This window comes from Vulpes lagopus, chromosome 1 (genome assembly GCF_018345385.1).
Source record: "Vulpes lagopus strain Blue_001 chromosome 1, ASM1834538v1, whole genome shotgun sequence".
NCBI lineage: Eukaryota > Metazoa > Chordata > Mammalia > Carnivora > Canidae > Vulpes > Vulpes lagopus.
The window spans coordinates 106,962,969-106,982,057 of NC_054824.1; the positions used below are offsets into that span (position 1 = coordinate 106,962,969).

A 19,089-nucleotide genomic window follows, 5' to 3' on the forward strand; every position below is an offset into this window, starting at 1 on the left:
TCTAGATCATTGTTGAAAGTAGATTCATCCCCCACTGGCCACATGTTACTGTAAGTGAAACCGTATCACATAGGTTAAGATGCAGGTGACATCAGAAACCGTATCACATAGGTTAAGATGCAGGTGACATCTGGCCCCAGTTCCCGGTGCAGAGCTTCACAAACTCCTCTAACTCTTAGTGATAGAAGTCAGAGGAATGTCTTTTGTTATATTTGGGCCCAGGGCTGGATTCACACCTCAGGAGTTCTAAAACCCTTGGCATTTCCTCCCAATAGGGGTCTTAAGTCTTCACAAGCCCCTTCAGCCCCACCTGGTTCATGGGGATGAGGATGAGGGCCAGCTACCTGAGATCAGAGCACTGGAGCTTATAGCCCCTTTCACCAACTCCCCGAAAGGGGAAGAGGAGGGCTGGAGGTTTAGCTAAACATCAATGGCCAATGATTGTATCGCTGGTGCCTGTGTAATGGAATCTCCATAAAACCCTAAGCAGGGGCTTCAAAGGACTTGAGGTTGATGAGCATGTGGAGGTGCAGGGAGAGTGCGTTCCTGGAGAGGTACGCAGTCTCAGGGTCCCTTCCCCTTTCTTCCCTCTGGCTATTGCTCAGTTGCAACCTTTATAATAAATCAATAACAGTCAATAAAAATGCTATGCTGGGTTCTAACATCAGACTGGAGGAGGGAGTTATGGGAATTCCCAACATGTAGCCAAGTTGGACAGAAGCGTGGGTGACCTGGGACCCACCAATGTGACTGGCATCTGAAATAGTGACAGTCTTGTGGGCCCGAGACCCTAGCAGCAGGGTGTCTGTGTGTTCTCTAGGTACTTGGTACCAAAGCTGAACCAAATCGTGGGACACCTAGCTGTGTTTCCTAGTGGATAGATTCCAGTGCCCTGGAGTAAGCACATGCTGTCCTCATCCCAAAGATGAAGAAACTAAGGGGGTATCATGTGTTGACAGCTCCACTTGTGAACAAACTCCGTCATCCATCCTCCACAGTGGGAATGCGGGGAGTTCAAGGAAATTGCCCACCAACCGTCTTACCTTCAGACTATTGTAGGCCAGATCTGCATCCTGGTCCACATCTAGGCCATTCTTTGCTTGTTCCACCTGCATAGACAGAGGGTCAGAAGATGAGCCTGGACTAGAGGCAGCTGCTCCACGGGAGTATTTCCAACCACAGGCTACATGCTTGTTTCGCTCTTGTGCAAGTGCCTGCACTCCCCACTTCCTGTGTCCACTTCCCTCCCACCCCCAAAACACAGCTCACTGCTCTGGCCACCAGGAAGCTCTCCATGAATGACCCCTCCTCCCTGCCTGCCCTCACTCCCTAACTTTATCTATATGATCTTGTGCATACGAATACGTACACACTGTGTTGGGGGTTGAATTATGTCCCCACAAAAGAGATGTTGGAATCCTAACTCCTCGGTACCTGTGAACGTAACCAAATTTAAAATGGGGTCTTGGCAGATCAAACCCAATCACGAGGAGTCATTAGGACAGGCCCTAATGGTACCCTTGCAAGAAGAGAGTTCTCTTGCACACACTCACAGGCACACACACACAGGAATGCCACGTGAAAATGGAGGCTGAGACTGGAGTCTTGTGGAGCCACGTCAGGGGTCTTCCAGCAACAACAGACGCTCAGAGAGACGCATGGAATAGATTCCCCAAAAGCTTTAAGGGAGCACGGTTCTGCTAAAACCTTAAACCAAAATTTAAGTTTCCCATTCTCTCCTCAATAAGAGAATAAATTTGTTGTCTGAGTCATCCCGTTTGTGGGACTTTGTTTCTGCAGCTGAGGAAACTAGCTCCTAACACTGTGTACTTATTAAGAAGGTCAATCTCTAATCATGTTATTGAGGACATTAGTTATTTTTAGGTTTTTGGGGATGTGTGTGCACATGTATATTGTGTTTTCCCAGCTGCTCCCTCAGTGTCACCCTACAACGGGGAGTCCGGCAGCTGGCCCATGGTGCTCAGCGACCACTGTCTGACAGTAAGCACCGAGGGATGTGGACGGCAACAGCTGTCACACTAGCCCATCAGGATTCAGGGAACCAAGGACTCTAACTATGTGGCAGTTACTAGACTTCAAATGTCAGTAAGAAGGGGCAGGAAAACCTTCATAGATGGGGTGCTTGGGGTGATTTCAATCTGTGGGTGACGGTCCTTGAAGAACATGGGTTTTGGAGCTAAAACCTGACTGTGCTTCATTAGATCATCTACAGCGTCTGCAACCTTCCATCCAAGGGAAAGCCACCTTGCTGGGTGGATACACTGGGTCCAGTGTATCCAGGTGGAGACAGGGGGGTCAGGGGATACCTCCCGCAGACACTCCCAGATTCAGGGCAGCTGCACTGACCACACGGCTTGCTGCCCTATAAGCTGCCGCCCAGGTCCCTGTCCTCTGCCCTCCCTCTGGCACCAGCAGCAGTCCCAGTCAGCTCTTTACTTGCTGCCGCAGGGGGAGGCCAGCCAGGAGTGTGGACATGCCACGTGGCCACAGACAACCGTGCAGTATATTTGTTCTGGGAGCACAGAGATCACCTACAGGCTGGGGGCCACCCTAAGGTGGACTGGCAGTTACATTGCCAAGTGGGCAGCCAGCTGGAACCACCCTGGCGGCAAAGGTGACTTTGCCAGGCCCAGGGAAAGGGAGCTAGATGGACGGGAAGTTAAATACAGGGACAGCCTGGCTATCCCTCTCATGCTGATGGCACATCCTACAGACTTCTCTGCCCTCCTCCTCCCATGATGGCTTCTCCGTATCACTGAGACCCCAGGTCTCTTCTCTCCAAAGCAAAGACCCAGGTGGCTCAGGATCTCTCTTGGGACCAGGGGCAGATCCAACAATGGGATCTCTGCAAGCTCAGTTTCAGGACGCTACTAGAGGGTTTCCACACCTTCCATATCCTGCCCCACTCTTGCCTTTCTTATGAAACTCTGTCAAAAACAAGATTTTTCTTAAATATACATTTAGGCCTGGGGGCAAGCCCATAGTTATAACTCTTGATCAGCGATTATTTTTAAAGAAAGGGATAGCTTTTTTTTTTCTTTAATATTAAACAAAGAACAGAGCCAAGATTTCAAGATCATTCAGCAATTCTCTGATGGGGACCCTAAAGAGTGAACATGCAGTGGTAGCTGGGTGGGCTGGGGACTTCTCTGTCAGGTGCTGTTTGGTGTCTTCGACGTGGCATTTGGTATATTTGTTCTGTGCTCGCCTGGCAGGGTAGCTTCTCTTCTAACGGGCCAAGCCTTTTGTAAACCTAATCCTTTCACTCTCTGCTCTGAATCTAATCCACCTGCAAGACTTAAGTCCACCAATGAGACTTACCTCCCCACCTAGTGTTCAGGAGAACCACCAAGAATATTCTAGCAACACAGACCACAGTCTACACCACAGATGAAGGCAGAGGGAAGCCAGGTGTTACTGACAGGAATCGGTGAGTAGAGGCAGAGGCAGTGGGAAGGGGGTGGAACCCATGACAGGCAAACCAGGCCTGTCACAGAGCGAAGGCCTTGACAAACCCACCATGAGGTCAGCCAATGTCATGACCCACGTGAGAATTGGCTTCCTGCCCCATTAGATGTGGTCCTTGTACCTCCCAAATACAGCACGTGGCTCTGACGTCCTTATCTCTGCCAATGGCTGTGGGCACTGTCCATTCCAACAGCACCAGTCGGTACCCGATGCGGCACATGCCTCTATTTTTAACCTGTATTGCCCCTGGTCTTCCCAGCCTGGATCATTTCTCAATGAAAACTAGGGAGTTTTCTGACATTTTTATTTCCTCTCATTTCATAAACATGCTGAATACTGACTCTGGGCCTGGCCCTAGCACAGTGCTGAGCAGGTCCCTGACAGAGACAGAGATTGTCCAGAGATGCTAAGGAGACCCAAGATTCTGGTAGCCATCAGGGCTGAGGCCAGGGAGAAATCATGGGATGGAAGGGTGAGCGACCGCACGCCCGGTCCACCCTACCTGGTGGAGCTAAACTCAAGCCCGTGCCAGCCTCCAAGGAAGGGGCAAGCGCCCTTCTTCACTGATATTTGACTTAGATTTATACTTGAATCACATATCCCATCCTCTTTGCGACAGGTGGCAGTGCCATAGGCTCGTCCCTGGCTTACTATCTGGAAATCCCTTGCCCTGGGGGGTGCTTGGGATAGCCTCCCCACTGGCCACCTGGGGTGGTGTGGGGGCTTCTGTAGGCTGAGAAGACTCGACAGAACACCAACATGAAGAGCAGCTTTTCTCTGAAACCCAGCCCCGCCTGACCCCAGGGGTCACAGCCTGTCGTGGGAGCCCCGGGAGGAGTGTGCCGAGGTGTCCACTACCAGCACCCCGGGGCTGCTCTGCAGGCTTGCAGTCCCGGCACGCACCTGGACTCTCCTGCTGTCCTGCTGCTCCCTCTTCTCCAGCTGCACCTGCAGTTTCTTCCTCTCCTGCTCAAGCTCCCGCACCCTCTTCTGCAGCTTCAGGAAGACCATCATGTCCATGGCCGCCTTTTCCAGGCCAACGTCCTTCAGGGGGAATACAGAAAGCCAGGAAGGGGTTTTCAGAAGCATCCGTGCCTTAAGGGACATGCAGCAGCTCACAGCCTGCCTTGCTATCAGCTGCCTGTCTTCTCTCTCCGCCCAGACATCGGTCCACGCCCCAGAGGCAAAGCCAGTGCCAACCAACCCTCTGTTCTCATTGTGAAGTTGGCACTCCAGGCTCATTTTCTGTCTAGATAACATCTGAGTCTTGGCCATTTATATTCCTGTGAGAGCCACTTAAGATAACCACTCCTACATTCCAAGAATAGATAAAGACTCAGCCATTTTATTTGGAATTTAAAAGAGCTCGCTTATGGAAGTGGTCTTCTACCAGAGCAATTGTAAACCTCGGGCTTTGACGCTTCCCGACGAAGACTCCACGTGGTTACAATCCCCGCAAACTGCTATTAAACATCACTCCATTGCACGTTGAAACAGAACGAGCACTTGCCTGTCACAGAACCCGTGTATTCCACAGATCTTAGAGCATCAGTTTCCCAGACCTCTCCCCCTGGACTCGTGCCTGGGTTTGCCCCGAGTCCCGTTGTGTGTAGGTGTGCATGTGCGAATGTGTGTATCTACACAAGCATATCTATGTGGACTTTTAAAGTATGTGCATAGACATGGGTGGCAACATAATTTGGTTCGGTTAGCAATTCATGAGTGTTCCTGCTTAGCCAGCACCATGCTAGCTGCCCTAATCTCAAGAACCAGCCTCGGCCTCCTTGGAGAATGAGGTCCACGGATGGAAGTGCTTAGATCTGTGCAGAAAAGGCCACAGATACGTGTCGGTGGCATGTCTGGGGCTCAAGTGGCTTCAGCCTTGAACCTCCGGGACCCAGATGGAAGGGGTTACAATGATAAAACCAAGGGCCTTAAGCCAACAGGTGTGAGGCACTTCCTGGGTGCTCGAGGCCAGCAGCAGGCCACATGGACCTGTATGGCAGACCGCCTTCTGATCCCAAACACCTCCTTTTCTGTCCTTCCCCATCTTTATTGTGTCCCTCCCATCATACTTCTCACACTTAATAATGTTTGCAGTTGTATCACAAACTCTTCTCATCACCTGATCATTGCCCAACCCTGCACCAGGCAAGCCCCATGAGGGCAGGGACAGCCTCTGGCTTGATGACCACTTCTCCAGGACTCACTCCACAGTGCCTGCCACAAAGACGTGTCAAAGCACATTTGTTTTTATGACAGTCTCTCCTCTGTGTCTCTCCTGTGCTTCGTGAGGTTTTATCTGCTTGTGATTTTCCTCTTCTCAAATGCCAGAGGAAAGATTATTGTCCGTGGACCTTTGGCAAAACCACACACAGGTTACAAAGTCCACTGTGTGGTACAGTATTTAGAGACAAAGATGTAGTCATGCAGCAGACATTTGTGGTTCCATATATTCCAAATAATTGCTCTCTGAGTTTAATACAGCTTCTCAGGGGAAAAAAAAATCTTCTTGCATATTTATGGATACTCTATATGTGCTGTGATACTAAATGGGAATGATAATTTCTATTTTAGTGACTGCCGTTCCTTTTCTTTTTTTTTAATTAGAGAGAGAGGGAGGAGCAGCGGGAGAGGGGAGGAGAGAGAGAGAGAGAGTGAGCGAGAGAGAATCTAAGTAGACCCCATGCCCAGAGTGGAGCTGGAGTCAGGGCTCGATCTCAATGCCCTGAGATCATGACCTGAGCCAAAATCACAAGTAGGACTGATTGACTGAGCCCCTCAGGCTCCCCGAAGCTGTTCCTTCTCAAGCCACTCGTTTTACCTCTCTACAATAGGTTCTCAATTTTATAAGAGTGAGTACCAGTGATCTATCCTCTTCCTCTCTTTCTGGATAGGAGGCAAGGTGAACAGTAATATATACTTTGCACAATAACTGTTGACTCCGGCTATTGTGAGTCCACCGCAGTCCACGTGACCCCTTTGTGAGGAAGCAGCCCCTGGGCACACTGATCACTGCCAACCAGTAGAGGATGTCTCTACACGGCTGGTAAACCTCAAGTAGCTCCACTCCCTCTTGGGAGCACAGGCAGCAGCCAGGAGCCTGCCTTACTCACCTCCACCTGTTGGAGGGCATCCTCCGTGTCTCCCACCTCAGATGTGGAGATGGAGGGGTAGTTGGAGTCAGATTCCAAGCTACTTTGGTTTGATGGGTTCCGCCTGTGGCCTGGAGTTTGCTGTTGAAGGAGAAAAATATGAGTCCTCATCATGAACTAAGGTTAATGGGAACTACTCCCTTCCAAAGGTCAGTAGATCCTAGAATTGGGCCATCTGCCTCATTTGTCAACAAGAACAGGTGTCATTGTTTCTGAGAACAAGGGCTAAATGGAGTTATTCTCACAAAAACTTCACTGACACAGTTCTTACTGTCATCTGTCCAACAGAAGGACAATGAGAAGGGAACTCCACAGCAGGACTGAGTTCCCTAATTAGTTTCCTAATGAGACCCAAATTCCTAACACTTTGGCCAATGTCTCTGAAAGGTCCTAGGGAAACAGCACGTACCTCCCTGAAAGTACCCAGAGCCCGTCCTGTCATTGGTCCTCCCCCGCCCTTGAGAAGAATGTTGCAAACCCGCCACTAATGGCCCCATACTTCAACGTGTGCTCCACCGATTTCATGGAATAGGAAGCATATTAGAAATAGAGGTTACCATTTATACCATTCATTTAAAAATACTTTTATTCCCCCTTGCATATGATTTGGCTTTGAGAGTAAAAACTCATCTTGGTCAGAAAATGCTGTATTTATATATGTTCCTATTTAGTATCTCTTCCTGGTTTCTATGCAATTAACTTATCAATCTTGTTTGAAGATGCATTTCTGGAGGGAACATTTATGTGGGATGATAAAGAATGACAAATGCAGAAATAGGATGTTTTTATATATATTGTGTTTCATCAAAGCCTGGGAGAAATGATTGACCCTGTGGGTCTCTCTGCAGTACACACTGGGGACGCAGAGCTCAGAATACTTCCCACCCCCATCACGGTTTCAAAAGTTTTCCCAGAACAGGTAACAAGACAGTTACACCTGGGTGGAATTCTCCTTAAGCTCCTGAGATCTTTATAAGCCCCTGAAATTGGAAAAGGAGCCACCCCTGGGAAGGCTCATCCAGCCCCATTACTTCTTAGGTGAAAGCTATGGGCAGGAGTGGCAAGAGGAGGTGCTGGAAAGAACACTTCCCCCCTTGCCTTGATGATGGTCATCTCATCCCGAAGGTTGTCGTATCTCTGCTCCAAGCGCGAATATTCCTTCACAAGGTTCTGGTACCGGGAGCGTTCCTCCTCCAGCTCTTTCTTCATCAGGAGATTCTCCTTGACAGAGTTTTGGGCAAATTCATCTGCAAAGCAAGCACACTAAAGCTGTAGTTTTGCTTTCTGAGTGGATTCTCTTCCCGGGTATTAACTCACACTTTCTGATTCATCTTTTTAAAGGGTTTCCCATGACTAGCTCCTCCCGTGGGCACCTGATGAGCTTATCCAGCAACCTCACCCACCGCAGAGCAAAGGGAAGCTAGTTATGGTGGCTTAAATCTTGAGGAGGAAAGCCCACCCTGCTTCTGGGGAAGACAGGCTACATGACAGTCCCTCACCTAACCCACCAACTTCTCTCCTGTGGCACCTGTCATGGGAACCCCTGGCAATGCCCCGGGGAAGAAGCCAGGTTTTGTTTCCCAGATTTGTTCTGATTTCCCGATCTTCCATGTTCTGAAGTGTAAGGAGATTGAAGGAGAGAAGGCAAGCAGATCACATGGGATGGGCTTCCCCACACCAGAACAGAATTATTTATACCAGAAGGAAATAATTATTAAGGGGAAATTAAAAAGTGTCAGTTTTTGTCAAGATTTCACGCTGGGCAGGACCATGCACTCGGGTGGTTCCATCCTCCCATGGAATGCGGGAGAGACCTAGGGATGGGAGGAGGGGAGTGATTTAAGGAACACACAGAGCCAGGCAAGGACTGGGGTCTGTGGAGAGCCACAGCTCCTCCTTGGCCACATGGCACATGGAGGTTGACAGTGGTGCAGATCTGCTGGGATCTGACCCATGATGTTCTCTTTGGTAAACCTTAATGGATGGCCCACTGAGTAGAAGAAACCACAAGACATGTACGGATGCGAGAGTCTACAGACGGCAGTTATGACAGCCCCTAGGTGCTCATGTGTCGAGCACCACGCTAAGCCCTTCACGCAGCTGACATCTGGACTTTTATGTCCATTCTACAGATGAAGAAACTGAGGACTATAGTCATTGAGGGCAAAGCCAGGCAGTAGCATTTGGTTGTCATTCTTCAAGTGCAGGTCCCTGGACTCCAAATCTCATGCACATTGTCCATTATGTGTCTCACCGCATTCAACTCTTAAAACCAAGAGTCATAGTAGTGTCGTAAAGACCATGTATTAAGGCCTTTCTCCGATGTACCATCTTGACGACGTTCTCACTAGGAGTGTTTGAGGGGGCGATCGGCACAGAAAGGAAACTGAACTCCAAAATGAAAAAACCAAGCACTTTGGTACTCACCTTTCGCTTGGCACAGGATTTGGTTGTTAAGCTGCTCTTTCTCATCTTTTAAGAGAGCATTTTCTTGCTCCAGGACTGCAACTTGCTGAAAGGGAGAGCAATGGGAGAAAATGTTTGCACCGTGAAGGTAGGCAAAGGAAAGGCTCCATTTCTGGGGTCTGACGTTCAGCTGGTGGTGTTTAAATGCTCTTTTTAAAGAAAATCAAGTCAGCCCAAACTGCTGTCATTTCAAGGTAAGAACTGTTACACTGAAAGAAAAATCCCATTAAAAGAAGACAAAAGAGCTCATCCCTCTTCATGGTCTTCCAGTGGCCACAAAAACCTCATGCAAAGTCTGCACCACCCTCACATGCCATGTGCAGGGAACAACACCAACAGGCTTTCACTGCCTGTATGTGGCTGCTTGTCTTGGTAAACTTTGAGCCCTCAAATCTGAGTGTCACCAAGGCTCACAATGAAGGATTATCTCCAGCCTTCATCTCACTTGCCCTCGCCTGTCTCCCTGGACCAGCACAGTTCAGGTGCTACAGAACGAGGGCCAATTCTGCTTGTTCAGCTTCTGACAAGGCCCCCAAAGGAAGCACGAAGAGAGTGTTACTAAAATGACACAAAAAGAAAATAACAATCAAAGAAACAATTCTGGTCTGCCCAGAGGAAGAAGAACTAGAACAGTGTGTGGCAAGCTTTCTAAAAAATGAAAATCTTTGGCTATTCCATATTGGAATACATATCTGTGCCAATTTAAAAATGTGACAATTCAGAAGTGTTCTAAGAGAATTAGAAATTATTAGTTGTCATAAAGGAGGATGAGAAAGGGGTCTATATCTTTTGTAACATGGGAGTTTGCCTCTGCACTCTCTGGACCCCCTGGACACTCATTTTGCAGGAGGCCACCGAGGCCATTTCCCCACCAACATTGTGTCCCTGCCTTTGTGACAAAGGTAAGGAGGTGAGCATTGCAGAAACCAGACGGGAAGAGGAGAGGAACATGTGCCCCGGGCCCTTAATTCAGGCATCCAGACTTGAGTCCCACTTCTCTGAGGCTCTCTGAGCCACCACCAAGTGCAGCACCACCTGCAATCACATCATGAAGCACAGCACCTCTGGCCTAAGGCAAAGACACTAAGCTTCACAGCCACAGATCTCTGGCTCTTGGGAAACTTGACACTTACCTCACAGGGCTGCTTTCAGGATTAAATGAGATGATGTATGTGGAGTAAGAGCAGCAGGCACAGCCTAGACCTGCTGACCAATATTTATAGGTGGTTCTACAACATTATCTTCACTGGGCACTAAGTAGAAACAGACTTTTAAAATCATTCCACCACTTAGCAAAAACTTGAAAACATCTATTCTGCATAGGTTATTTCACAAGACAGGAGAGAAGGGAATGCTGGCTCAGTTCCCTCTATGAGGCTAGGAATGTCCTGATTCCAGAAGCAGATAAAGGCATCACAAGAAAGCCAAAGACTGCTATCCTCTGTGAACACAGATGCAAAACCCCTTAATGACATGCTACCAAATGTTCATGATAAAAACACTCAATGAACTAGGAATAATAGGAGGGGCCTTCCTCGACCTGATAAAGGGCATCTGTGAACACCCACAACATCAGGCTCTGTGGTCAAACACCTAATAGCAATTGCACCCATAGTCAGGACAAACACAAGGCTGTCTCTCCTCACACCAAAACCATTCAACGTTGCGCTGGTGAGATTCCAGCCAGGGCAATTAGAGAAGAAAAACAATTCAGAGGAAAGAAGAGTCTAATACATGGCTGAGACAATGTTTGTATGTTTCCACATACAAAATAAAATTGGACTCTTACCTCACACCATATAGAAAAATAAGCTAAAAACGTATCAAAAACCTAAACATAAGAGTTAAAATTACAAAACTCTTGGAAGAGAACATAGAAGCAAATTTCTGTGATGTTGGGTTAGTCAAAGGTTTTTAATACATCAAAAGTATATGCAACCAAAGAAAGAAATAGTTTAAGTTGTACATCATCCAAACTAAAAGCTTTTGTGCTTCAAAGGGTACTCTCAAAAGGAAAGGGCAACCCACAGCATGAGAGTAAATATTTATAAATTACTTATCTGATAGGGGACTTGGATGCTGAATACATAGAGTATTTACAACTCAAAAAAAAAATCCAATCAAGAAATAGAAAAAAAAATTGAACAGATGCTTCTTTATATCGCCAACAAGCTCACAAGATGTTCAACATCATTAGGGAAATGTAAACCAAGACCACAATGATTTATCACCTCATGTGTACTATGATAGTTATAATAAAAAAAAAAAAAGACAATTACAGGGATCCCTGGGTGGCTCAGTGGTTTAGCGCTTGCCTTTGGCCCAGGGCGCAATCCTGGAGTCCCAGGATCGATTCCCTCATCGGGCTCCCAGCATGGAGTCTGCTTCTCCCTCCTCCTGTGTCTCTGCCTCTCTCTCTCTATCTCTATCATAAATAAATAAATAAATCTTTAAAAAAAAAAAAAAAGACAATTACAAATGTTAGTGAGGACGTGGAGAAATCAGATTTCTCATATGCTGATGAAACAAACCAGTGCAGCAGCTTTGCAAGTCCCTTGAACATTGCATTTTAACCCAAGATCAACAAATTCCTAGGTTTGCAAGAGGACTGATAAAATATGGTTATGTTCACATGACGAAATACTGTTTAGCAATAAGAAGCAATAAAGTACTAATCTACGTTACAACATGGATGAATCTGGAAGACATGATATGTGAGAAAGGCCCGTCACAAACGTCACACGCAGTACAGTTCCGTTCATAGGAAATGTCCAGAATAGGCACATCTAGAGGCAGAGAGGTTAGTGGTTTTGCCTAAGGCTGGGATGGGAATGGGGCAGGGGGAACGTGGTGTGACTATTAACAGAGGCTGCTTCTTTTTTTTGGGGGGGGGTGACAAAAATATTTAGAAATTACACAATGTGGTAGTTGCAAAACTTTTTTTCCTAAGTCACTGAATTGTATGTTTTAAACAGGTAAACTCTAGTATGTGAATTATATTCAATAAAGCTCCTAAATAACCATTCCACAAATACACCAACCTGCTGTTGGAATTCTCCAACAGAATTGTGTTGGAACACAATACCCTGTGTTCAATGTGCTAAAGGATAAAAAGAGGGGCCTAAGGCAGGCTCCCAGGTTTGGGTGTGAGTCTTCCCCATAGATTCACCTCCGAGACCAGCAGGTGGCTCCCAGTTCAAGGCCTCACTTCCGGCTATTTAGGTCATTTCCTAATCCCCCTGGAAGGGGGGCACCATTGCCAGCCTGCATCCAACGAGTCCCGGAGGGAACAGGCCCGGGGGCTGAGGTGAGAAGACGACTTCCTGGGACCACCTCCTGGGAGATCCCTTGTGGACCCACCTGCACTCCTGTCAGGGAAGCACCTTTGATCTCCACCAGAGCCCCGAGACTGTGAAGGCCAGAAAGCAGCCCTGGGGACACCGGCTCTGGGGCAGACACCTTCCCCACGGCTGAGTTCCCAGGATTCTTGAGTCTGGTCAAGGTCAGCCTCCGGAGCTGGGGTCCAAGTGCAGCTCCCCAGTGCTCAGCATCATGTGAGAAGGCTTGGGAGAGAATTCCAACAAGATGGGTCCAGGACTGAGGTCCACCTGCCCCCTACTCCCCAGGGAGGCAGTGACCCCTCCACCCCCAGGCGCCTCGCTGCTCAGGGACCGACGGACCCGCATGGGGCTTGCACTCCAAGGCTCCACAGGGAGAGTTGCAGATACACGGTACCACCCAGGCTCCAGCCCGCTCTGACTCTCTCCCCAGCAGCCCCTGACACAGTCCCACGTCATGTCCTGGCTCACACTTTTCAACAGCCTTCAAGATGCGGCCCCAAATCACAACCTTCTGGGAAACCATCCCTTCTCCACCACACGGTGTTGCTGCTTCTCATTCTCTCCGTTCGGTGGCCTCAATCTCTAGTGGCCTCAATCACCCAAGCTCCCCGGGGGGTGTCGCACTCAGAGTTCCTGGGACAAGCTCATGAGCAGTGTGGGGTCACCCTGGCAGCAACCTGGCTACCCTGCAGGGCCCTTGCCTGCCGTGCAGGTGATAAACCCTATGGTGGACATTCAGGCCGAGGGGCACCCTCTGCCTCCCTGCGGGCCTCAGATGAGAAAAGGCTGGTAAAATGGTATGTGCCAGGCACTGGTAGCACTGAGCTGCTGACACCAACAAGTTAGTGCGTATGACACTGGACACAACTAATGAATGACTGTGGAGACTGTGGCCCAGTGCAGTGGGCAGGGCCAGGTAGAGAGAGCAGCAGCAGTGCTGTGACAGCTGCACCTACCACGCTCACACTCGTGCTTGCCCCAGGGCTGACACCAGACAAGGCCATTGCCCACCCACCAGATACTTCCCAACATGACTCTCTGCCAGGAGCTGGGGATGCAAAACACCCTGCATTCCAGGCAGCTGGCTCTGAGTGCATCCCCTCACGGGTGCAAGAGATAGGTACGCAGCAGCAGCAAACCCGTGAGGCCCGTGCCAATTCCTCCAGGCTGGGCTCCAGGCCTTGGCACTACTGCCACACTCGGCTGGGTAATTCCTCATCATCAGCAGGGATGCTGGCCCTTCCCACGAGATGCCAGTCACACTGCTCCCACCACCCAGCCGTGACCCCCAAAGGGTCTCCAGACGTGCCCAAAAGTTCCTTGTAGGCAAAACTGCCTGTTGTTGAGAATGGCTGCTGGGAGGACATGGAGCATTAACAGAGCTAACAAGGGATGGATGGAGGCTCTGCGAGGTCCCAGGGCAGTGGGCTGCATCAAGCAGACGTGTGGATTCGTCGGCAGCCTGGGAGCTCTGGGTGGAGGAGGACCCGGTGCAGAGGGGGAACAGGACAGTTGTGTGGTGGTACGTGGGGTGTGGAAACAGGACCCAGAAAAGACAAGGCTGGGGGCATGGAGAATTGGGGAAATTGCTTTACCCCCCATGTCCTTGGGTGAACTCCACTGCACACACCTCCCTGAACATGGGCTGCATGGGGCCCAGCTTCTTCCCACCCTCCGCTTTCCACCTGAGCATTGCCCTGTTCCCCCTGCTGAGCTCTCCGCCCCCTTCACCGGGGTTTCTCCTCTTGGTGTCCAGGCTCCCTTGCTGCTCCGCGCCCCCCCCAACAGCACTGACTGTTGGTGGCCACCCTTGTGTGATGGGACACCACATGCCCAGCCAGCAGGGTGGGACTGCCGCTGCCACTGAGGCTGGACCTGCCACGTCTATCCCAGGAGTGTGCTCTGTGATCACGTAGCTCCACAGAGGTCACCGTGATCGGGGACACGAGCTGCCCACATAGCCTGCGTGCCAGAGCTGCACTGCTTCCCTCTGGCTCCGATCACAGGGGTGGGCCTCTGAGGAAGCTGCATTGTGGCTGTGAGCCCTATGTCCAAGTGCCCCAGGGAGCTGCGCTTGCCTCCCTGCCCGCGCTCCAGCCCTTCAGTCCGGAGGACACTGACCCTCACGTGTCTCCAGGCACGGCTGGCCCTCCAGGCCTCCCGCTCGTTAGCACAATGGGACTTTGCTGGCAGGTATGAGCCTCTGCAGCTATGTGGCCTCCCTTCTGGGAAGCGTCAGGGATGCAGGCTACAGGGAGAGACACCCAACCCCGACGCTGGCCACTGCGTCCCTCTTGCATGTGATAACCACCACCTGTGCTAGGGCTGGGGACTCAACATCTTTCAGCAGCTCCAGTTCTCTCTTGGGCTGAGGTAGGGTGGGGCGAGGGCAGTATGACCCGGAAGGTCTCCTATGGGTCTCCTAAGTCCCACTTAGGGCAGGTCATCATAACTGACACTGGGGCTGAATCCCAGCACCATCCAGCTGAGACCCTTAAGTTAAATGAAACAAATACTCAGCCTCATGCTCAATAGCTGCCTTTGCTGAGCCATCAGGTGCCCCTCAAAGAGAGTCGTTAAGAAAAAAAAAACCCCACTGCCCTTACTAGTTAATCTTTATAATACGAGCGCAGCTCCAAGCTTTTGGTTTTGTCTCCTTTCAAGCTGGGTATTTATATTGTAGAAAGAGCCAAGAGCAAGGTTTCTAGAAGAAAACTGCTGGACGAACTTATTGGACAATGCCTATCAGAAGAGTCTCACATGACTGCCGCTCTGTCCTGGGGCCTCTCTCCTCAACGCTGCGCACAAACTGTCTGGGAGACAGTTCCACGCTCGGCCCTGGGCAGTGACAATGCTACTTCTGCAAAGTCTCGACACAGCTTCTTGTCTGTTCTGAGAGTAAGGTTAGTAGGAAGACTATTTTATGGGGGAAGTTATCTAGTCAGAGGGAAAGGGGTCTAAGCAGAGGAGAGAGAGAAGGGAAGAACAGACCATGCAGAGGGTACTGTGCACCGAGTACTGTGCAGAAATAAAACTGGAACTCACACGGGATACATGTGGGTACCCTCAGTATTTGCTTTTAGGGAAACTAAGGCACAGAAAAGCTAGAGACCTTGCCACAGGCCACACAGCCAGGTAGGGATATAGCCGGCCCTTGCCCTGTGCAGTCCAGGTGCAGGCTCAGCTGTTAAGTACTATGCTACCATGTGTCCCGACAGTCCAGGAGGCCGACACATGAAGGATGGTGATGTCGAAGGTCCGTAGCAGGCCATACATGACTGGTCCCCAAGGCAAGAGTGATAGGAAGATGCTCAGGGTAGGAGAGCACGGTGTGCCTAGGTGCCTAGGGTAGAGTTGTTCCTCTCCCCAGATGCTTCATGGTTAATGTCACTGTCAGGGTCAGGGGGCCCTTCCTGATCTGACCCCACTACACCTCGCTGACCTCAGCACCCCCTGCCTTCCCTGTTGCTCAGTCACAACTGACTGTGCTTCCTGCTGCTCATGCCTGCCCAGCCTACTCCCACCTCAGGGCCTGTGCACATGATGTTGCCCTCATCACCTGCTTATGGCTCATCCTCACCCCACTCAGGCGTCTTCCAGGGAGAAGTCTCCAGCCACCACAAGCCAAGCCTCTCCCTGTACCCGGAGGCTCCTCTCTATCCCCTTTCACTCTGCTTTATTCTTCACATGCATGATGGATAATTCGTATTTGATCCCCATCTGTGTAATGATCCCAAATATTTGAGCTCCATCAGAATATGAAGGACTTTAAAAAACTGTTTCCTTTTGCCCCGGGGAGAGCCTGGTAGCTGACAGGCAGGCACCCCATGAGCGTCTAGTCAACAAACCAAGGCCTGCACTTCAGGATGTCTTTAACACCACTGTGTCCTCCACCATTGGTGTGGGGTCCTCATTCCAGCAACCACCAGCCCGGAGCTGTGGGAATGCAGCTGTGTCCTGGTCGACCAGAGAAGACCTCTCTGCACCTTTGGGGAAAGACTCGGACACCCCATTGTGAGAACCCCACTATTCCCCAGGTCCCATCTCTCCACTTCTACTTGGAAAAACCTAAGACCTTCACACTGGGCCTACCTGAGGTAACCATCCCACGGTGGTGGGCGGGCGACAGAGGACATGGTACGACTCAGCCCCACCACTGAGCGCTCAGGCCCAGGGGCGGCTCTTCGTCTCTCAGGTGTCAGGGACCCAGGCTCAGAGTCAGGCCACTGGCTGGAGGTGGCTCCTCCTCAGCCACCTGCAACCAGGCCTCACAGGCGCTGACTGTGGATGACGAGCCATGGCTGCGCATCAAGGGCAGCCCTGGGCGCCCCCACTCTCAGCAGGACACAGGACGGCTCCTCCGACAAGCTGCACGATAGCCGGTACGGGGTCACAGTTTAGAAGAGACCCCACCACACAGGATACAGGTGGTAAGGCTGAAGGCCTGGGGCAGCTGCCCTAGGGGGTGGGTGGGAGGAGCCCCTGCATGGGGGTGGGTAGGGGGTGAGCCCCTGGGGCTGCGGCCACAGCAGCCAGCTCCTGCCCCTGGAGGCCCCAAGCCACGTGGCCCCAGCCAGGCCATCAGCAGCAGGGAGCCCAGAGCCCCCAGGATGCCAGTGCCAGTACTGCACCTGCTGACGGACACAGCAAAGCGGTTATCAGCGTACCCTCACAGCACTGCCACCGGCTCCTCGATCCTGCTTGGGGCACCGCAGCCCCTGGACCAGCCTAAGACCAGCTGTCTGGTTACACAGTTGTCAACGTTGGACACAGCGCCTCTGAGGAGCATTGAACCCTGGCCAGGCACCAAAGATGGAGGGCGGAGGCCAGCCTCTGCCTGCTCATGGCCGCTGGAACCTGAGGGCCATGAGGACCCTGGCGGCAGTCATCAGCTTCCCATTGTTTCTTGCACACAGGCGGGCATCGCACCTCACACGCTGTCTTAGGCCACTGTCTTCTCCTGCTACTGGCTTGGGAATCTGCTTATATCATGGAGTCAAAGAAGGTGCATTTCTCTCCTGCTTCTGTGCCTCTTGTTCTCTCTCTTGCAGCGTCTGTGAATCTTTTTTCCTTGGCAGTTCCAAGCTCTCATAGTATTTAACACACTAGCTCAACACACTCCCAGGATTTTTTTTTTTTTTTTTTTAAGGAGCAGAGGAAAGAGCCCTCCTGTCTGTTTTTCCTGCCTATGGAGAGTTCCCTGCTATAAACCCTCAGGCTCCCTTGGATCGAGACACAGACGTTTTTGGAGCCCTGTGTCCTCAGACCACCATGCCCACGGAGAAGCTGATAAAGAGATGGGGGGCTGAGGAGTCTCCATGGGGCAGACACAGGAGACACCCAGGTTCTGTGAATCTGCTGGGTGAACAGACATCCCACATGCGTCATCTGACCTGTGAGCACATGCAGGGAACCTGCCTCCCTTTTTCTCCCAGGGTCACCAACTTCAAGGTCTCCAGTTCTCATCCTGGCATCTTCTCTGCCTTTGAATCCCAGCACCTTGTTTCTCGTGCACACAGAGGAGTGACTGTCCAGCTGTTCCCACACGGCCAGGAGACCCCAAGGGTGGAGTTCCACTGTCTGCTGGTTACCGGCTTACAGCTATATTTTACAGGAGCCTCCCAGTCCCACTTGCTTCCTCCCAGAGAAGGAAGCCCACGTCAGGCCTCATGGATGGGTTTGCCTAGGAGACATCTCGGGGCGGAAGTTGCTCCTCTTCTGGGCCAGGGGCCGCCTGCACTGGAAGGCCCACTGTATTCACCACCTAATCCCCACATTGGGAAGTCCCTGGGATGGGGAAGGCAGTAGCTGGTGGCACAGAGGCCCTGCCGGGACACAGAAAGCATGTAGGCAAGCTCCAGATGAGTGGGCTCCGTGGGCAACGTCTCAGACCCAGTCTGCATGCTGCTCAGCTGTGCTGGGGCTCAGGCCGGAGAAGGAGTGGGGCCAAGGGAGAGGGGAGCACTGCAGAGCAGGGGTGGGGCCTCTCCTCCCTAGAACCACCAAGTACCACCTCACGCTGCACAGCATTGGCCAGTTTTGACGTCCAGAGGCATGAGAGGTCATTTACACTAAGGCAAACGGACAAGGGCACAAAGGCCAGAAAGCTTTCCCAAAGGCACTGGGTAACGGCAGACAGGGAGAAGACCTACCTTCCAATGTTGACCCTACAAAGCTTTCTGAGGTGTCATGTAGCCTGCTCTAGTTTTTTAATTTGAGATCACGCAAGCAAGTGTGCACACAAGCATGCATGGAGGAGGGCAGAGGGAAAGGAAGAGAATCTCAAGCAGATGTCATGTCGAGCACAGAGCCCGACAGGTGGCTCACTCTTGACCCTGAGATCATGACCTGAGCCGAAAGCAAGAGTCAGATGCTCAACCCACTGAGCCACCCAGGTGCCTCAGCCTGTTCTATTTTTTTTAAAGATTTATTTTAGAAAAAAAAAAAGATTTATTTTAGAGAGAGAGCAAGTGAGCATCCTATGAGTTGGGGGAGGGGCAGGAGGAGAGAATCTCCCAGCAGACTCCAGCATGGAGCTCGATCCCACAACCCATGAGATCATGACCTGATGCTTAACCAACTGAGCCGCCCCAGTGGCGGCTGCTCTAATCTTTAAATGCTGAAAGTCACTCCCATGT

General features: G+C 50.9%; 1 protein-coding gene across 1 annotated transcript in view; it reads right to left on the reverse strand.

Annotated features, from left to right (window-relative positions):
- MYO5B (myosin VB) overlaps positions 1-19,089 on the reverse strand; it is a 327,031-nt gene that overhangs the window by 33,570 nt on the left and 274,372 nt on the right. The window contains exons 23-27 of the mRNA XM_041727359.1: positions 9,072-9,156; positions 7,743-7,891; positions 6,606-6,725; positions 4,393-4,533; positions 1,044-1,109 (exon numbers count right to left, since the gene is read on the reverse strand). Of these exons, the coding sequence (XP_041583293.1) occupies positions 1,044-1,109; positions 4,393-4,533; positions 6,606-6,725; positions 7,743-7,891; positions 9,072-9,156 (561 nt within the window). The remainder of the gene's footprint in view (positions 1-1,043; positions 1,110-4,392; positions 4,534-6,605; positions 6,726-7,742; positions 7,892-9,071; positions 9,157-19,089) is intronic.